General features: G+C 44.9%; 1 protein-coding gene across 1 annotated transcript in view; it reads right to left on the reverse strand.

Moving 5' to 3' along the window:
* KAT2A (lysine acetyltransferase 2A) overlaps positions 1-14,442 on the reverse strand; it is a 45,475-nt gene extending 31,033 nt beyond the window's left edge. The window contains 5 exon segments of the mRNA XM_060256112.1: positions 1,038-1,127; positions 3,796-3,941; positions 6,398-6,521; positions 14,141-14,412; positions 14,415-14,442. Of these exon segments, the coding sequence (XP_060112095.1) occupies positions 1,038-1,127; positions 3,796-3,941; positions 6,398-6,521; positions 14,141-14,412; positions 14,415-14,442 (660 nt within the window).
* Positions 14,443-18,777: the final 4,335 nt, after the last annotated feature.

Raw genomic sequence — 18,777 nt, forward strand, 5'->3', positions numbered from 1 at the left:
TTGCCCCTCCCAAGTACCAAGAATACAGAGCATCACTGCCCGGAACAGAGAGTTCCAACAATATGCTGTGGCTAATAGCCACTGATGGACCTCTGCTCCATATGTTGATCCAATCCCCTCTTGAAGCTGTCTATGCTGGCAGCCGCCACCACCTCCTGTGGCAGTGAATTTCATGTGCTAATCACCCTTTGGGTGAAGAAATACTTCCTTTTATCCGTTCTAACCCAACTGTTCAGCAATTTCACTGAATGTCCACGAGTTCTCGTATTGTGAGAAAAGTCCAAGCACCCCAACCAAGAGCTTTCTCCTCTCTGGATTGGACCCAGCCCATGTTTTGCTCAACCTTGCCAAGCTCTCTTTTTTACAACCCACTTGCTGCGCAGCAGTGCAGACAAAGAACGCATGCTTCTTCACCCAAAGGGTGATTAGCACATGGAATTCATGGTTGCAGGAAGTGGTGGTGGCTTCAAGCATAGATAGCTTCAAGAGGGGACTGGATAAACCTGTGGAGCAGAGGTCCATGAGTGGCTATTAGCCACAAGGCAGAGATGGAACACTCTGTCCGGGGCAAGTGATGCTCTGTATTCTTGGTGCTTGGGGGGCAACAGGGGGAGGGCTTCTGGAGTTCTGCCGCTGCTGGCAAACCTCCTGATGACACCTGGGTTTTGGCCACTACATGACTCAGAGTGCTGGCCTGGATGGGCCCTTGGCCTGATCCAACATGACTTCTCTTATGTTCTTAAGTGATCTTCTCCAGCAGTTGCATAAACTGCAGACGCTCTCCGGTCACACTGAACCATGATGACGAAGAACAAAGAGCTATCTTGTCCAATGACCCAGCAAAATTCAAACATTGTCCACCAACAGCCCCCAGCATGAAGCCGCCTAAGAAACAAATACAGGCAGGTACCAAAAGGGGAGCTTTAAAACAAACTGCTTGGTTAATTTTATTGCAACTGCCAGATCTGATGTGCTTTTTAAACTAAGTGTGATGCAGTGTTTGCCCCCATCCCAGCATTTTATACCTGCCATCTTACCTGTTCGATGTTTGGCTTTTCAAATGGGGGGCTCCCAAGAGAACCCTCCACAACTGGGCGGCTCATCTGCAGGATGCATTTCCGGAGGAGCTGTAGAAGGGAAAAGCATAGATTCCACCTTAAAATGACATAGTGGTTCACTGCCTTTGTTTATTTGGGCCCATCTGAGACATTGGGAGTCAGGGGGGTGCCCACAATCTGTTCTGAGAGGCTTCCATTCTGGCTGCACAGTGTTTCCCTACTAGAACAGTTGACGGTCTTTATGCAAAAGACTATATCTCAAAAACACTATACTGGGGACTGTCCACTGCAGGTACCAAAAGGGGAGCTGTAAAACAAATTGCTTGGTTAGTTTTATTGCAACTGCCAGATGTGATGTTCTTTTTAAACTCTCTGTCTCTCTCTTTCTCTCTCCGTATTTTTTCCCATTCTCTTTTTTAAATTAAACTTTAAAACAAATGATATACAAGTGCTGTCAAATATTCACAAAATCGTAACCTTTTAAATCCCCCCTCTCCCCCCCAGACAAAAACCTATAATAACACATCTGTACCATTATCCTAGGATTAGATTCAGACAGGCAGAGTTCAAGAAGTAGATACAATATGATCAACATAAAAAGCTGCAAAACAAACTCCCTGTATAGAGAATGCATATTGACACGTTCAAAAGAGGCTCAGCTTATTTATTTATTTTTATTTATTTATTCGGGATTTATATCCCGCCCTTCCCACAAGTGGCTCAGGGCCACTTATAGAATGCACAGGGTGAACTAACTTCCCAGCAAAGGAGGGTGAAGGGAAAAGGGGGGGGGAAACAAACAAACAAAAATATACACAGTAAAAACAAAATGCAGTAAAGGAGTTTCGCTGCTTTTAGAAAAATATCAGATTATGATAAAATTTGTTTTTTTGGCAAAACGTCAAGGTCAGAGAGGTATGTAACAACAGGAAACCATAGCTTCACGAAGAGCCAGCTCCTATCTATCTGTGCTCCAAAGAGTGATGGTAAGAGCACAGAAGATCTGTGGATGTTCTCTCCCTTCACTGGTGGATTTGTATAACATGGGATGTAAAAGGAAGATACAAATGATTTTAAGGGACCCTTCACATCCGGGTCCCTTGCTATTTGAGATCTTACCGTCAGGTAGACGATATAGAGTGTTGAAGGCTAAGACAAATAGATTTAAGGGCAGCTTCTATCCAAGTGCCGTGGTTAGGCTAAATGCAGGGTCATGGATGGTTATTTGTTTTTAGATGTATCTAAATGGTTTATGTATATGTCCTTTTTTGGGGTGTTGATGTGTTGGTATGTTTGTGGAAGAGCACCTCATTTCGTTGCTCTCATTTTCTTTTTTTTGAGAACAATGACAATAAATCATCTATCTATCTATCTATCTATCTATCTATCTATCTATCTATCTATCTATCTATCTATCTATCTATCATCTATCTATCTATCTATCTATCTATCATCTATCTATCTATCTATCTATCATCTATCTATCTATAATCTATCTATCTATAATCTATCTATCTATCTATCTATCTGTCTATCATCTATCTATCTATCTGTCTATCTATCTGTCTATCTATCTATCTAATTAAGAGAGACAGCAATGATCTAAAGGGATAAAGCAAAAGAGTGAAGAAGCACAAGGGGAAAGAAAGGAAAGAGGGATGTAGGAGTTTAAAAAGCTCTTGTAAATAGTCTTAGCTATAAAGCTCAAGCAGACATCTTTGCAAGCCTCCTCCTATTCTGTACCAAGAGACGCTACATTGGAACAAACTTAATTCTTCCTACTGGAACAAAGTTTGAGTCCAGCGGCATCTTTAAGACCCTCCCAAGATGTGTAAGAAGACAAAGTCCCTGCCCCAAGGAGCTTACAGTCTAAGAATTGACAGAAGGTAAACTACAAAGGCAGTTTGAAATTCTTTCAAGTCAGAAATCGGGTTCCAGTTTGACAGCTTGATAACTGAAGACCAGTATTGAAATGTCTTGAAATCTAGAGGAGACATCTTATGAAGGCTGTAAGGATTTCTTGGTCCTTCCTACTTGAAAGAATTTCAGAACTTTTCATGGACTGCATGATGAACTTTAATTATTGAAGGAAGGAGTTGTTGAATACTACTAATCCCTCTACAGAGAGCCCCGCGGCGCAGAGTGGTAAAGTTGCAGTACTAAGCTCTGCTCATGACCTGAGTTCGATCCCGGTGGAAGCTGGGTTTCAGCCAGCCAGCTCGAGGTTGACTCAACCTTCCATCCTTCCGAGGTCGGTAAAATGAGTCCCCAGCTTGCTGGGGAGAAAGTGTAGATGACTGGGGAAAGCAATGGCAAACCACCCCGTAAAGAAGTCTGCTGTGAAAACGTCGTGAAAGCAACATCACCCCAGAGTCGGAAACGACTGGTGCTTGCACAGGGGACTACCTTCACCTTTTACTAATCCCTCTGTCGGAAACTGTGATTTGTAATGAATTGTAATTTCTTTGGAGGAAAGGTATGATGACATTGTATACACTCGTTTAAATTATATAAGGATTGAAGCATATGTATTCATCTTATTCTTGTTTTCAGTGGTACTGTTTGTAGCAGTAATTTTGATTGGAATATTAACCGCAAAGCTGGCATTATACGCTAGCCAGGCTATCACAAGGTTATTTCGGGTTTTCAAGCACCTCCAATGCTCAACTGGGCAAGTTCCCCAGCACAGTAGGGGATATTCTGCAACACTCTCTCTCCCCTCCACCTTAGAGCTCACCTTGAAGAGGTAAAAGTAAACTTGCTTGGTGTCTGTGTCTTCTTCCTTGTGCACCGACATGAAAAGGTTCTCCACGTCCACTACCATCCCCAGGAGTCGGTTGATCTCCTCCTCAGAGACATTCTCCAGGTGAGACACATGGTCAGCTAGAGGCAGTGTCAGCAAAGGGTTCATTGAAGTTTCAAAATGATCAGACTTGTCTTTGTTAAAAACTAAGTTTCATTTATTGATTACAACAATGTTACTCTCTACCTGGATTCATTGAAACTGATAACAGATAGCTTGAACCATTGGCATTTATGTATACACTTCAAAGGCTTTGGGCTTTAAACTACTTCTCATAATAAAACTACAGTTGGTCCTGCAAGTAACACTTTCACACGCCCGCTTATCTCTTGCCGGAGATGGTTACATTCCCTCCCTTGGTGATGTCCTTGCTTTGCTCGAGAGGCACCAGAGAGGCTAGCTAAGCGGTTTGCTGGCCTTTGGAGTTTTGGCGGCCTCCATTCCCATCCCTCCTTCTTGTCTTGCAGGACCCATGGGTTAGTGGCAAAGCATTTTATTCAATAGTGATATCAGTAAACAAGGATTAAATACATTTTATAAAGCAGAGAAGCTTTAATGAAACATTGCCTGACAGGCAGGGGAGAGGGAGGCTGGGTCATGCTCTGAAGCTGATTGGGCCCCTTCAAACCTGAACCAATGACAAGCCAGAGTCATGGTTCATCCCCCACCTGCCTGCGGTATCAAGAAGCAGGGCACCACGAATTCAAAGGGCGTGAACACACATGAATCCGCCTTCTGCTGAGTTAGACCCTGGGGCCTATGAAGGTCAAACTTGTCTCATCTGACTTGTATGGGCATCTGAAGATGCCTCATACTGAATCAAACCCACTGGCCCATCAAGTTCAGCATAATCTGAGCCAGTTTGGTGTAGTGGTTAAGGGCACAGACTCTTATCTGGAAGAACCAGGTTTGATTCCTCTCTCTTCCACTTGCATCTGCTGGAATGGCCTTGGGTCAGCCATAGCTCTCGCAGGAGTTGTCCTTGAAAGGGCAGCTTCTGGGAGAGCTCTCTCAGCCCCACCCACTTCACAGGGTGTCTGTTGTGGGGGGGGGGGGAGGTAATGGAGATTGTGACCGCTCGGAGACTCTGAGATTCAGAGTATAGGGTGGGATATAAATCCAATATCTTCTATCTACTCAGACTGGCGGAAGGGTTTCGCACACAGGTCCTTCACCTACTGCCTGATCCTTCTGAACTAGAGACACTGAGGATTGAACCTGGGATTCAAGCAGGAACCCAGGAGCCAAGGAGATGCTCTACCACTGAGCAACAGACCCTTCCCTAGACTGGCAGCAGTTCTCCAGTGTCTCTGAGGTCTTTCTTGTCACCTATTATCTGATCATCTGAACCCAGGATGCCTGGTACTGCATCTTCTACATGCAAAGATGATACTCTGCCACTCAGCCCCAGCCACTGTCCTCTGCTCATGAACAAGTGATTATTGGTCTAGCAAACTACTCAGATTATTGGTCTAGCAAGATCAGTATTGTCTACTCTGACTGGCAGCTGCTTTCCAGGGTGCCAAGTCTTTCAAGTCACCTGCTATCTAATCCTTTCAACTGGAGGTGTCCTGGGCTGACCCTGGGACTTATGGCATGCAAAGCAAATGCACTGCTGCTGAGCTGTGCACAAAAGCCTGTCAGATGCTGTGGGCACCTAAGAAAGACGCACACCCCTCCATCTAAGCTGAGAAGCAATGTTTGCGGCTCTAAATACAGCCAAGTGGCCACCCCTTCTTAATTTTTATAGAATGTCATGGTTGGTGAGCTCCGTTCGTAATAAGCAGAAGAAGAGATTAGATTGATACCCTGCCCTTCACGAACCAAAAGAGTCTCAGAACGGATTATAATCTCCTTCCCCATATCAAACACCCTGTGAGGTAGGTGGGGTTGAGAGAGCTCTGACAGAACTGCTCTTGAGTAGAACAGCTCTGCGAGAGTTATGACTGTCCCAAGGTCACTCTAGCAGTTGTCTGTGGAAGAGTGGGGAATCAAACCCGCTTCTCCCATATAAGAGTCTGTGCACTTAACCACTACACCAAACTGGCTTTCAGTAGGAAGGGAATGTGAGACACAGGGGTTCATTTTCCTCCCTTGTGTGTTCCTGTTGCTTGGGGTGGTGTAAGTGTTTCCTGTTCTGCATGTGTTTTGCTCCCTCTAGGAGCTGATTTGATATTACACCAGTTTACGAATGTCATATCTCTGCAGGTTTTTATACCGGACATGAACTGGTGTAATATCCAAATGACTAACACAGGGGGCAAAACATGGTGCGGAGCAGACACACACTCCCTGGAAGAAACAGGAACTTACAAACAAGGAAAATGAGCATGAGGAAAAGCCCACAGGCAGATAGGAAGAATAACAGAGCTCCTTGCTGTTATCCGTACTTGTACTCCCTGCCTATGAAAAATCAGAACATCCCTTTTTGCCACTCAACGCCCTAGAGAAAAGTTCCTTTTTCCGCCAAGCCAACTCAGCTGCCCTTCCAAGCTGGGGAAGGGAGCAATGGCAGAAGATACCTCTCGGGGCTTACCAAGCGTGTGCCCACAGCTACGACAGGGCTCGTTAAGGTTGGTGACCGTCTGCTGCAGATCCATCCGGGGGGCCGTAGGAGGATTTGGGTTCTTCCAGCCATTACACTTGCAAGAATCATTTGCCTGGAAGACGCAGGGAAAGAAAAGAGAGGCTGAGATGATGCTGTGAAATGCACGGGAAAAGTAAGACCCTGATAAGGTGCTGCCACTTTTATGTACAGACGAGCCATTTCCCCCCACCCTTGAACATCTGTGGCTACTCTCCAAGGGTGAGAAGGCATGCCTGGATCAAATCTACTGCCCACTTTTTCCTCCTTTGTTTGCAGCCACCGTTCTTCTTAGGTGCTGATGCTTTTTGGTACCATTTTTAAAAAGGCTCCTTCTTTCTTCCTCAATGCATGGTCCCAACCAGTCAGGGACCACGCAGCAAGCATGAGGAGGCGGCTGAGAGGTGATATGATCACCATCTTCATGTACTTGAAGGGCTGCCATATAGAGGGCGGGGTGGAATTGTTTTCTGTGGCCCTAGAAGGTAGGACCAGAACCAACGGGTTGAAATTAAATCCAAAGTTTTCGGCTCAACATTAGGAAGAACTTCCTGACCGTTAGAGCGGTTTCTCAGTGGAACAGGCTTCCTCAGGAGGTGGTGGGCTCTCCTTCCTTGGAGTTTTTAAACAGAGGCTAGATGGCCAATGAGGATCCTGTGAAGTTAGGGGGAGGTATTTGTGAGTTTCCTGCATTGTGCAGGGAGTTGGACTAAATGACCCTGGAGGTCCCTTCCAACTCTATGCTTCTGTGATAAAGCCACAGAGCTAGTCAGGTTATACAGAATGCAGCTGCTAGGTTGTTAACCCATTCATCATGGTCTTCCCATATTCAGCCTGTATTTAAGCAGCTGTCTTGTCGTGGCAAGAGGGCTTGCGCGGTTCGATGAGGCTGTGGGCTATGCCATGCAGGGCCACCCAAGATGGACAGGCCACAGCTGAGAACCTAGACTAAATGTGATCCACTGGAGAAGGAAATGGCAAACCACTCCAGTATCCTTGCCAAGAAAACCCCATGAACAGAAACAAAAGGCTAAAAATATAGCCCTGGAAGATGAGCCCCTCAGGTCAGAAGGTGCCCAATATGCTACTGGGGAAGAGCGTTCAAGTAACCACAGAAAGAGTGAAGTGGCTGGGCCAAAGCTGAAAGGACGCTCAGCTGTGGATGTGTCTGATGGTGAAAGAACAGTCCGATGCTGCAAAGAACAATACTGCATCAGAACGTGGAATGTAAAATCTATGAATGAAGGTAAGCTAGATGTGGTAAAACAAGAGATGGCAAGACTAAACATCAACATCTTGGGAATCACTGAACTAAAATGGATGGGAATGGGTGAATTTAACTCAGAGGATCACTACATCTATTATTGTGGGCAAGAGTCCCGTAGAAGAAATGGTGTGGCCTTTATAGTTAACAAGAGAGTGAGGAAGGCAGTAATGGGATACAATCTCAAAAATGCCAGAATGATCTCTGTCCGTATCCAAGGCAAACCATTCAATATCACAGTAATCCAAGTCTATGCCCCAACCACTGATGCAGAAGAGGCTGAAGTGGACCAGTTCAATGAAGATCTATAACACCTTCTAGAATTAACACCAAAAAAGATGTCCTCATCATAGGGGACTGGAATGCCAACGTAGGAAGTCAAAAGGTGACCAGAACAACAAGTTTGGCCTTGGAGAACAAAATGAAGCCGGGCAAAGGCTAATAGAGTTTTGTCAAGAGAACTAACTGGTCGTAGCGAACACCCTCTTCCAACAACCTAAAAGGGGACTCTACACATGGATATCACTTGATGGGCAACACAGAAATCAAATTGATTATATACTCTGCAGTCAAAGATGGAGAAGCTCCTTACAGTCAGCAAAAACAAGACCTGGAGCTGACTGTGGCTCAGATCATGAGCTACTCACTGCAAAATTCAGGCTTAAACTGAAGAAAACCGGGGAAGCCATTAGGCCATGCAGGTTTGACCTTGATCACATCCCTTATGAATATACAGTGGAGGTGAGGAATAGGGTTTAAGAAACTAGAGTTGATAGACAGAGTGCCTGAAGAACTATGGATGGAGGTTCATGACATTGTACAGAAGGCAGCAATCAGCACCATCCCGAAGAAAAAGAAATGCAAGAAAGCAAAGTGGCTGTCTGATGAGGCTTTACAAATAGCTGAGGAAAGAAGGAAAGGGAAAGGCAAAGGTGAAAAGGGAAGATTCATCCAACTGAATGCAGATTTCCAGAGAACAGCAAGGAGAAATAAGAAGGCCTTCCTACAGGAACAATGCAAAGCAATAGAGGAAAATAACAGAATGGGAAGGACAAGAGATCTATTCAAGAAAACTGGAGAAATCAAGGGAACGTTTCATGCAAAGATGGCCATGATAAAGGACAAAAATGGTAGGGACCTAACAGAAGTAGATCAGGAAGAGCTGGTAAAAATACACAGAAGAATTATACAAGAAGGATCTCATTGTCCCAGACAACCATGACGGTGAAATTGCTGATCTTGAGCCAGACATTCTGGAGTGTGAAGTCAAATGGGCTTTAGAAAGCATTACTAACAACAAAGCGAGCGGAGATGATGGTATCCCAATTGAGCTATTCAAAGTCCTAAAAGATTATGCTGTTAAAGTAATGCACACATTATGTCAACAAATTTGGAAAACGCAACAGTGGCCACAGGATTGGAAAAGATCAGTTTATATTCCAATCCCAAAGAAGGGTAACGCCAAGGAATGTTCAAACTATCGCACCATTGCACTCATTTCACATGGCAGCAAGGTCATGTTAAAGATCCTACAAGCTAGGCTTCAGCAGTACGTAGATCGGGAACTATGAGAAGTTCAAGCTGGGCTTCGGAGAGGTAGAGGAACTAGAGATCAAATTGCCAACATTCGATGGATTATGGAGAAAACACGGGAGTATGAGAAAAACGTTTATTTCTGCTTCATTGACTATGCTAAAGCCTTTGATTGCGTGGATCACAACAAACTGTGGCAAGTCCTTAAAGAGATGGGAGTACCAGACCACCTCACATGTCTCCTGAGAAACCTGTATAAGGGTCAAGAAGCAACGGTCAGAACGGGATATGGAACAACTGATTGGTTTAGAAAAGGAAAAGGAGTTCAACAAGGATGTATATTGTCACCCTGCTTATTTAATTTATATGCAGAGTACATCATGCGGAATGCTGGCCTGGATGAAGCACAAGCCGGAATTAAGATTGCCGGGAAAAACATCAACAACCTCAGATATGCAGGTGACACTACTCTAACGGCAGAAAGTGAGGCGGACCTAAAGAACCTCTTGTTGAGGGTGAAAGAGGAGAGCACAAAAGTAGGCTTGAAACTCAACATCAAAAAAACTAAGATCATGGCATCTGGCCCCATCACACCTTGGCAAATAGAAGGGAAATACATGGAAGTAGTGTCAGACTTCAAATTTCTGGGATTCAAGATCACTGCAGATGGTGACTGTAGCCATGAAATTAAAAGACGTTTGCTCCTTGGGAGGACAGCTATGGCGAACCTGGGCAGTATAATAAAAAGTAGAGACATCAGCCTGCCAACAAAAGTCCGTATAGTCAAAGCGATGGTATTCCCAGTTGTAATGTATGCCTTTGAGAGCTGGACCATAAGGAAGGCCGAGCGCAGAAGAATAGATGCTTTTGAGATGTGGTGCTGGAGAAGACTCTTGAGAGTCCCTTGGACTGCAAGAAGATCAAATCAGTCAGTCCTAAGGGAAATCAACCCAGACTGTTCCCTAGAAGGTCAGATGCTGAAGCTGAAATACTTTGGCCGCCAAATGAGAATGGAGCACTCCCTGGAGAAGATCCTGATGCTAGGAAAGACAGAAGGCGAAAGAAGAAGGGGATGGCAAAAGATGAGATGGCTGGACAGTGTTACTGATGTAACAAACATGAATTTCAACAGACTTCGGAGGATGGTGGAAGACAGGAGGGCCTGGGATGACTTTGTCCATGGGGTCACAAAAAGTCAGACTCAACTGTGCGACTGAACAACAACTGGTTGCCTATTGGTTTCCAAATCAAGCTCAAGGTGCTGGTTCTGATCCTTAAAGCCTTAAATGGTTTGGAGCAGGGGTGGCCAAACTGTAACTCAGGAGCCACATGTGGTTCTTCCACAAATATTTTGCAAAGTTTTCTTTCCAAGTTGCCAGGTGACTTTTTCTTGTCTAAAGCCACCAGGTGAGTGATGATATGCCTGACTTACAGCGCCATCCTAAGCAGAGCTGTGCCTTTTCAAGACTACTAAAATCAACAGGCTTAGAAGGGTGTAACTCTGCTTAGAACAGGACTGATATATTGTCATACATTTCATGAAGCCAAGAACGTTGTTGTGTAGGTGACTGTTAACTTTTTCAAAGATTTTTCCTTAGAATATGGGTATCCTCCAACTGGCTGCTGGTGAGTTAGCAGTAATTTTTGCATTTCCTAGAGCAAGGTTTCCCAAACTTTCCCCCTTCGTGGCCCGGTTCCTTCCCCATGGTCTGGGTGAAGGACGCTCAGGGAGGGATACAGAGACTGTGCGCCGGCCAGGAGCTTTCCCTGCCCTCTCTGATGTTTCTGAACATTAGAGAGGGACAGGGGAGGGCTTCCGGCCAGCGTGCAGTGTCTGTAGTGCTCTCTAAGTACTACAGGCGGCGTTCGTATGGGGGGAAGGGGCTGGAGCGCGGTGCAGCACTGAAGATAGAGAGGGGTTGTCAGGCCACCCCTGGAGACCTGGTATTAAGGCTTCCATGGCCCAGAACTAGGTCGCGACCCTGCAAATGGGAAACGCTGCCCTAGAAGATCAAGATCTGTTCCAGGGTTGCTGGGGGTTTTAGTTTGTTTTATTTTGTTTTTCAAAGAGCTTTTATTCCCTCAGGCTGCTTAGCTAACAGACTTGGAAAAGCGCCATAAATGAAGCTATGTTTGGCTTCCAAGACAGAACAGTACTTCGTATCACATTGGGGAGTGGTCCAAAAATAGTTCTCATTAAGAAAAAGGATGGCAAACCCCTGTCTTATGGTGCTGCCTGTAGCAAAAATGGGAGCATGCTTTTCTTACTGGCCATTTGCAAAGATGAAGAATCGTTCTATTGCCTACATAGCACAATCACTCTCTTTTTTAAACCCTTTCATTTATTTAATTCATAGAAAAGAGCAAGAATCCACTAGCATGTTATAGACCAGGGGTGGCCAAACTGCGGCTCAGGATCCACCTGTGGCTCTTGAAGACCACACCACCCCGTAGGCTGGCTTGGAGAAGGCATTTGTCTTTTTAAATCACTTCTCCAAACAAAACCAGCTGGTGACATTTAAAGTTAAAGTTGCTTTCTTTCTAACTCTCTCTTCCTCCCCCATCTATTTTCCTTCCTTCCTGTCTTGCAGAAGAAGAAGAAGATGATATTGGATTTATATCCCGCCGTCCACTCAGAGCGGCTCACAATCTCCTTTACCTTCCTCCCCCACAACAGACACCCTCTGAGGTGGGTGGGGCTGGAGAGGGCTCTCACAGCAGCTGCCCTTTCAAGGACAACCTCTGCCAGAGCTATGGCTGACCCAAGGTCATGCTAGCAGGTGCAAGTGGAGGAGTGGGGGATCAAACCCGGTTCTCCCAGATAAGAGTCCGCACACTTAACCACTACACCAAACTGGCTCTCCCAGTTCTCAAACATCTGATGTTCATGTATTCGGCTCTCAAACATCTGACATTTATTACATGGGGTTCTTATGTTATGCAAGTTTGGCCACCCCTGTTATAGACTAAAAAAATTTGAGGCAGGGGATGAGGTTTCATGAGTCACTGCGCACTTCTATCTGAAGTGTGCATACACACAAAAGCCTTCTCCCAGAATAAAACTTTGTTGGTCTTGAAGATCCAAACTTTGTTCCGCTGCCCACTTCTCGGTCATTTATAGTCACTATGTTATTTATAGTCCACTTTTCTCACTGAGACTCAAGGCAGATTACATCATCTAAATTAAAATACAATCAACAGGACTGGACATCCAATAAACAGTGCAAAATCTGAAAACTAGCAGAAATCTGAAGCAGGGTGGAACCAAAGCAGAACTGATTTCTGTCTTAATTTCATTTTTCTTGTTGAACCTTTATCATACATATCAAGTCCTGATATTTAAGAATATAAGAGAAGCCATGTTGGACTGATGGACCTCTGCTCCATATTTTATCTAACCCCCTCTTGCAGCTGGCTATGCTTGTAGCCACCACCACCTCCTGTGGCAGTGAATTCCACATGTTAATCACCCTTTGGGTGAAGAAGTACCTCCTTTTATCTGTTCTAACCCAACTGCTCAGCAATTTCATCGAATGCCCACGAGTTCTTGTATTGTGAGAAAGGGAGAAAAGTACTTCTTTCTCTACCTTCTCCATCCCATGCATAATCTTGTAAAACTATCATGTCACCCCGCAGTCGATGTTTCTCCAAGCTAAAGAGCCCCAAGCATTTTAACCTTTCTTCATAGGGAAAGTGTTCCAAACCTGCAATCATTGCCCTTTTCTGCACTTTTTCCAGTGCTATAATATCCTTTTTGAGGTGCGGTTTTATTTTATTATTATTATTCTAAAAAATGTAGTGCTTTAAAAATGCTTGGACCAGACAACTGAACAAATGTTTTCTGGCTAGGCCAATGGCCAGCCCTGCTTCAACCAGATGTATCACTGCCAGGGAACATGGGGTGGCAGAACTCAGCTGACATACCTGGGAAGCTGAAACAGCACAGATCTCGCTTGGTCTATACCGACAGTAAATGTAAGATATTTGTTTCCCTTTGCTTAGCCCTGTTTTATAGTCCACAAATACACTCTAAACACCCAACCACAAAATCAGACATAATAATAATAATAATAATAATAATAATAATAATAATAATAATAATAATAATAATAATAAAATTTTATTTATATCCCGCCCTCCCACCTCGGCAGGCTCAGGGCGGCTAACAACATTTTATAAAAACATACAATAGTAGATAAAAACCTTTAGATTTAACAATATAAAACATTAAAACATTAAACTTAATAACATTAAAACCAGTCCAATAAGTACAGACAAAATATGTTTTAAACGCTACTTAGCTACCCATCCTGGAACCACTAAAAACTTCAATTAAAATGTTGCCTATGCTCTTAGCTTCCACAGCATCTTGTGGCAATTCTGTAAGTTACTTTAAAGGATTTAACAAATGACAAGAAGGCATGCCTCTTCTTTAATGCTTGAAGTCTTTCTGTCCTTCCAAATGTTGAGGGGGTTGGGAGGAAAATATATTCAGAGATACTGGCCTTCACTGTGTTCACTGATCTGGTTCTTAATGCAAAATGTACTTGTTTATTGTGTTTTCAATATGAGAATGGGATAACAGTTCATCAAAAGATTAGATGCCAGGTATTCTCAATTGAGCTGCACTAGGAAGGACACAAAAGACCCCCATTCTGTATCTTAAGACAGCCAGCTGGAGCTGTGTTGCACAGCACCTCCTTAGCATCCAAAATATATAATCCTATTTGGGAGTACATAACATTTTAAAATAAGTAAGTATTGCTAAGTGAATTGCATGTAAGGACCCTTCCTGGTCCAAAACATCTTTTCGTTGTCCAAGAGAGGATGCAGCAATGGCTGGACCAGGCCAACAGGACAAATTCCCGCGCTCTTTTGTCCCCTACAGGCCCCCGTACCTTACACGCTGAGAATACCCCCAGCTTTTCCAGCTTCTTTGCCCGCGGGAAGCTTCGCGCATGCGCCTTGCGCTGGCTCGCGCGTTGTTGCTGGCTCAGTCCCGGACGAACAGGATCGCTGCTGCCGCTGCTTCCTCCAGCTCCGCCTCCCGCCGTTGCCGGTGGGGCTGAGGCCGCAGCCACGGTGGCGGTTGAGGGAGCGCTAGTCTGCGGGGTCCGGGCAGCTTGTGTGGAGATCTCCGGCTCCGCCATGATGCCCGGGACCCTCCGGACGGCGTGGGCGCGTGGACACCACTACGCATGCCCGAAGGATGGGGTTTTGGAACGCCGACCTAGATAACTCTGCTACGCATGCTCCCCGCTTCCAGGGGAATTCTGGGGGATGTAGTTTCACAGACATGTTCCACTAATGAAGATGCTTTAGAAAAAGAATACCGCCTTGGGAAGATGGTCTCTTGAGCACGCAAGCGAGGAGATAACAGTCAGCCTGCTAAGTTAAAAAAAGATCAAGAAGCAGGTGAAAGATCTCCACAGTCTTTGGGGAGGGACGGTGGCTCAGTGGCAGAGCATCTGCTTGGGAAGCAGAATGTCCCAGGTTCAATCCCTGGCATCTCCACTAAAAAAGGGTCCAGGCAAATAGGCGTGAAAAACCTCATCTTGAGACCCTGGAGAGCCGCTGCCAGTCTGAGTAGACAATACTGACTTTGATGGACCGAGGGTCTGATTCAGTATAAGGCAGCTTCATATGTTCATATGTTTAGTCCCTTGTTTCGCCTTGAAAGAGAAGATAACACGCTCCACTTTAAACACAAAGGGTTAAGTTCCAAAAGATAGAATCACTTCTTGTAGAATGTATGGCAATATATCCACAGTATTCCAATGTATTTCTCTTTTAGGATAATGTATCAGAATAATGCTTTTGTATTGACATACTCAAACAAGGGATATTGGCTGTTTATCTCATTACATATACTAAACCCATCTTCCACTATATTTTAATGTATTTTTTCCTAATGGCAAACTAGAATGATGTATATATTTATGTTACATGTTAAAAGGTAAATTAGTTGGACAGGAAAAACTTCTGGGAAAGAAATGCTCTCATTTTGACCCAGGTTTATTAGCAATAGAATAATTAACAGGCATTTTCACATTCTGACATGTTACTGTTTTATGGTTTCCCACGCTAATGCAACCCAGATCAAAGGTTTTCTGAATTTGTTAATTTTATTATTCTGCTATTGGATTTTAACTTTGTACCTCTTCGCATTCCAAACCCCACCAGCTATATGTGGCTGTGCTTACTGTACCTTATTCCTCATCTGAAGAAGTGTGCATGCACACGAAAGCTTACGTTCTGAATAAAACTAAGTTGGTCTTAAAGGTGCAATCGACTCCTATTTTGTTCTACTACTTCAGACCAACACGACTGCCTACTTGGATCTATCTACTTGTAGAATGGTTGGGAAGAGCCTGGCCATAAAAATTAAAATATGAACTGCCCCAGGAAAATAAGACTTCTTCCACACATATGGCCATGTGCAAAGTCCTCATCTTGGGAACAAAGGCAAAGAAGGGTGTGTGTGTGTTTCTTATCCAGCCAATTTGGACAACCGCCTAAGAGCTGTGTATCAGGAAAGCTCCTACCCTGCCACAAATTTTGTTAGCATTGCTACTAGACTCTTCCTCTTCTCTACTGTTACAAACAAAAAATCATGGTGATTGGCAATAATAATCAGATTGCTTATGAACCTGCACTGACTGTGACCATTGATCCACGCGTGAATACATGTAAAATGCCCTCCCCAGCTTTCATTTTCAGATACATATTTGATTATCAGAACATTTTCCCTTGTTTGCAGGCAGAGGTGGCCAATCTGTGGCTCTTTCGCACATATTGTTTGGCTCTTGAAGCCCCCACCCGACTCTGTTGGCTGGCTTGGAGAAGGCATTTCTATCTTCAAATAACTTCTCCAAGCCAAGCCAGCCAGCAGTTTGGAAAATGCATTTAAAGTTGCTTTCTTTCCTTCTCTCTCTCCCCCCAATCTGTCTGCCTTTCTTCCTTCATTCCTGCTTTCAAAGATCTAGCATTCATGTCTTGTGGCTCTCGAACATCTGACGTTTATTCTTTGTGGCTCTTACATTATGCAAGTTTGGCCACCCCTGGTTGCAGGCATATTAGAACTGAGTTTATAAACTACAGGCAGTAATGGATTTAGACAATCACTTCAGAAACCATTACTCAAATTTGCTTCCAAAAACCTCTTGGCCTTTCCTATTTGCAGTCATGATTGTGTGAAGCTACATCATACCAAGTCAGCCCATCAGTCATGGTCAACATAATTTACTGTGACCTGCAGCAGCTCGCCAAGATCTCAGGCAAAGAATGTTCACATCGCCTAGTACTGTTTTTGTTTTTTTAATCTGAAGAGGCCAGGGATTGAACCTGAGACCTTCTGAATGGAAAGTGGGTGCCTCTGCCCCATGCCACAACCAGTGTTCTCTCTAAGCTGAGTTAGCGTGAGCTAGTTCACAGATTTTTAGCCTCCAGCTCACACATTTTTGTATTAGCTCAGGAAGGATGACCCCAGAGCACACTAATTTATGCAGTAGCTCACAAAATAGAATTTTTTGCTCACAAGATTCTGCAGCTTAGAGGGAACATTGGCCATAACCCCTTCCCCCTAAGTAATAATTCTAGTTACAGTAAGTTTAGGGTTGGCAAGTCCAATTCAAGAAATATCTAGGGACTTTGGGGGTGGAGCCAGGAGACATCAGGGATGGAGCCAAGATCAAGGCTGTGAAAAGCATAATTTAACTCCAAAGGGAGTTCTGGCCATCACATTTAAGGGACGGCACACCTTTTTAAATGCCTTCCTTCCATCGGAAATAATGGATAGGGGCACCTTCTTTGGGGGCTCATAGAATTGGACCCCCCAGTCCAATCTTTTTGAAACTTGGGGGGTATTTTGGGGAGAGGCACTGGATTCTATATGGAAAATTTGGTGCCTCTACCTCAAAAAAACAGCCCCCCCCCAAGCCCCAGATAGCCGCGGATTAATTCTCCATTATTTCCTATGGGAATAAGTCTCCATAGGGAATAAGAGTTCCCAGCAGACATTTCCCTCCCCTCCCCCACCCCGCTTTCTGATGACCCTGAAGCGGGGGGAGGGTTTCCAAACCGGGGGATCCCCTGTCCCCACCTGGGGATTGGCAGCCCTAAGTAAGTAAGTTCTGATAGCGAAAAGGCTGCCACTCCTAGGATTGCCAGCCTCCACATGGGGGCCAGAGATCTGTAATTACACGAGATCTCCAGATTACATAATTCACCTATTAATTGGTTTAAAACATTTATTCCACTAATAGAGAAAACGGCTGCTTTGGAAGGCAGATTGCATGGCGTTACGCTCTTCCAGGGTCCCTCTCCTCCCCAGACCCTACTCTCCCAGGTGTTTCTGAACCTGGAGCTCACAATCCTACTCCTCCGCCTGATGCATTTACAGAACTTATGTCTTTTTCCTTCTCTTTAGTGGGCGTGCGTGTGGAGTCACAACGTATTTCTGGCCAGACTCTGGGCTGCCTAGGCTTTCAGCCAGGTTCGGCAACCAAGCTACAAGTAAAGTACGTGCAATAACTTGCCAGTCAAGCAGTTTATTGCAAGGTCCTTTGGTCCCAGCACCTCCTCTTGTAACAGGCAGCGAGCCCTCCAAGGTCTCCACGCTTCTGCAGCCTTGCTGCCACTGATTCAAACTTGAACTTGGGAGCTTTCACAGTAAGTTCAATATGTGCTCTTTTAGTGTGTTACGGCTCTCCCAGTGTTATGGGACTAAAACAACAAAATGGAAATCCCCTTTCCAGAAATACAACAGAAGTGCAGCAACACGAACCAAAAGGCATCCCCCTGTCCTTGACTAGGGACAGCGCCTTTTCAGCCCTGGCCCCAACATGGTGTAACCCTCTGTCAAATGACATCCACACCCCGCGGGACCTTATGAAGAAGAAGATATTGGATTTATATCCCGCCCTCCACTCTGAAGAGTCTCAGAGCGGCTCACAATCTCCTTTCCCTTCCTCCCCCACAACAGACACCCTGTGAGGTAGATGAAGATATTGGATTTATATCCCGCCCTCCACTCCGAAGAGTCTCAGAGCGGCTCACAATCTCCTTTACCTTCCTCCCCCACAACAGACACCCTGTGAGGTAGATGAAGATATTGGATTTATATCCCGCCCTCCACTCCGAAGAGTCTCAGAGCGGCTCACAATCTCCTTTCCCTTCCTCCCCCACAACAGACACCCTGTGAGGTGGGTGGGGCTGGAGAGGGCTCTCACAGCAGCTGCCCTTTCAAGGACAACCTCTGCCAGAGCTATGGCTGACCCAAGGCCATTCCAGCAGGTGCAAGTGGAGGAGTGGGGAATCAAACCCGGCTCTCCCAGATAAGAGTCCGCACACTTAACCCCTACACCAAACTATGCAACTCCACAGGGCTTGCAAGGCCTGAGAAGTTCTGTTAGGCCAGGGGTGGCCAGACTTGCTTCAAGTAAGAGCCACATAGGATAAACATCAGATATTTGAGAGCTGCAAAACAGGAAGGCAGGCAAATGGGAGAGGTGGAAAGAAAACTTTAAATGCATTC

The sequence above is a fragment of the Heteronotia binoei genome, chromosome 15 (genome assembly GCF_032191835.1).
Source record: "Heteronotia binoei isolate CCM8104 ecotype False Entrance Well chromosome 15, APGP_CSIRO_Hbin_v1, whole genome shotgun sequence".
NCBI lineage: Eukaryota > Metazoa > Chordata > Lepidosauria > Squamata > Gekkonidae > Heteronotia > Heteronotia binoei.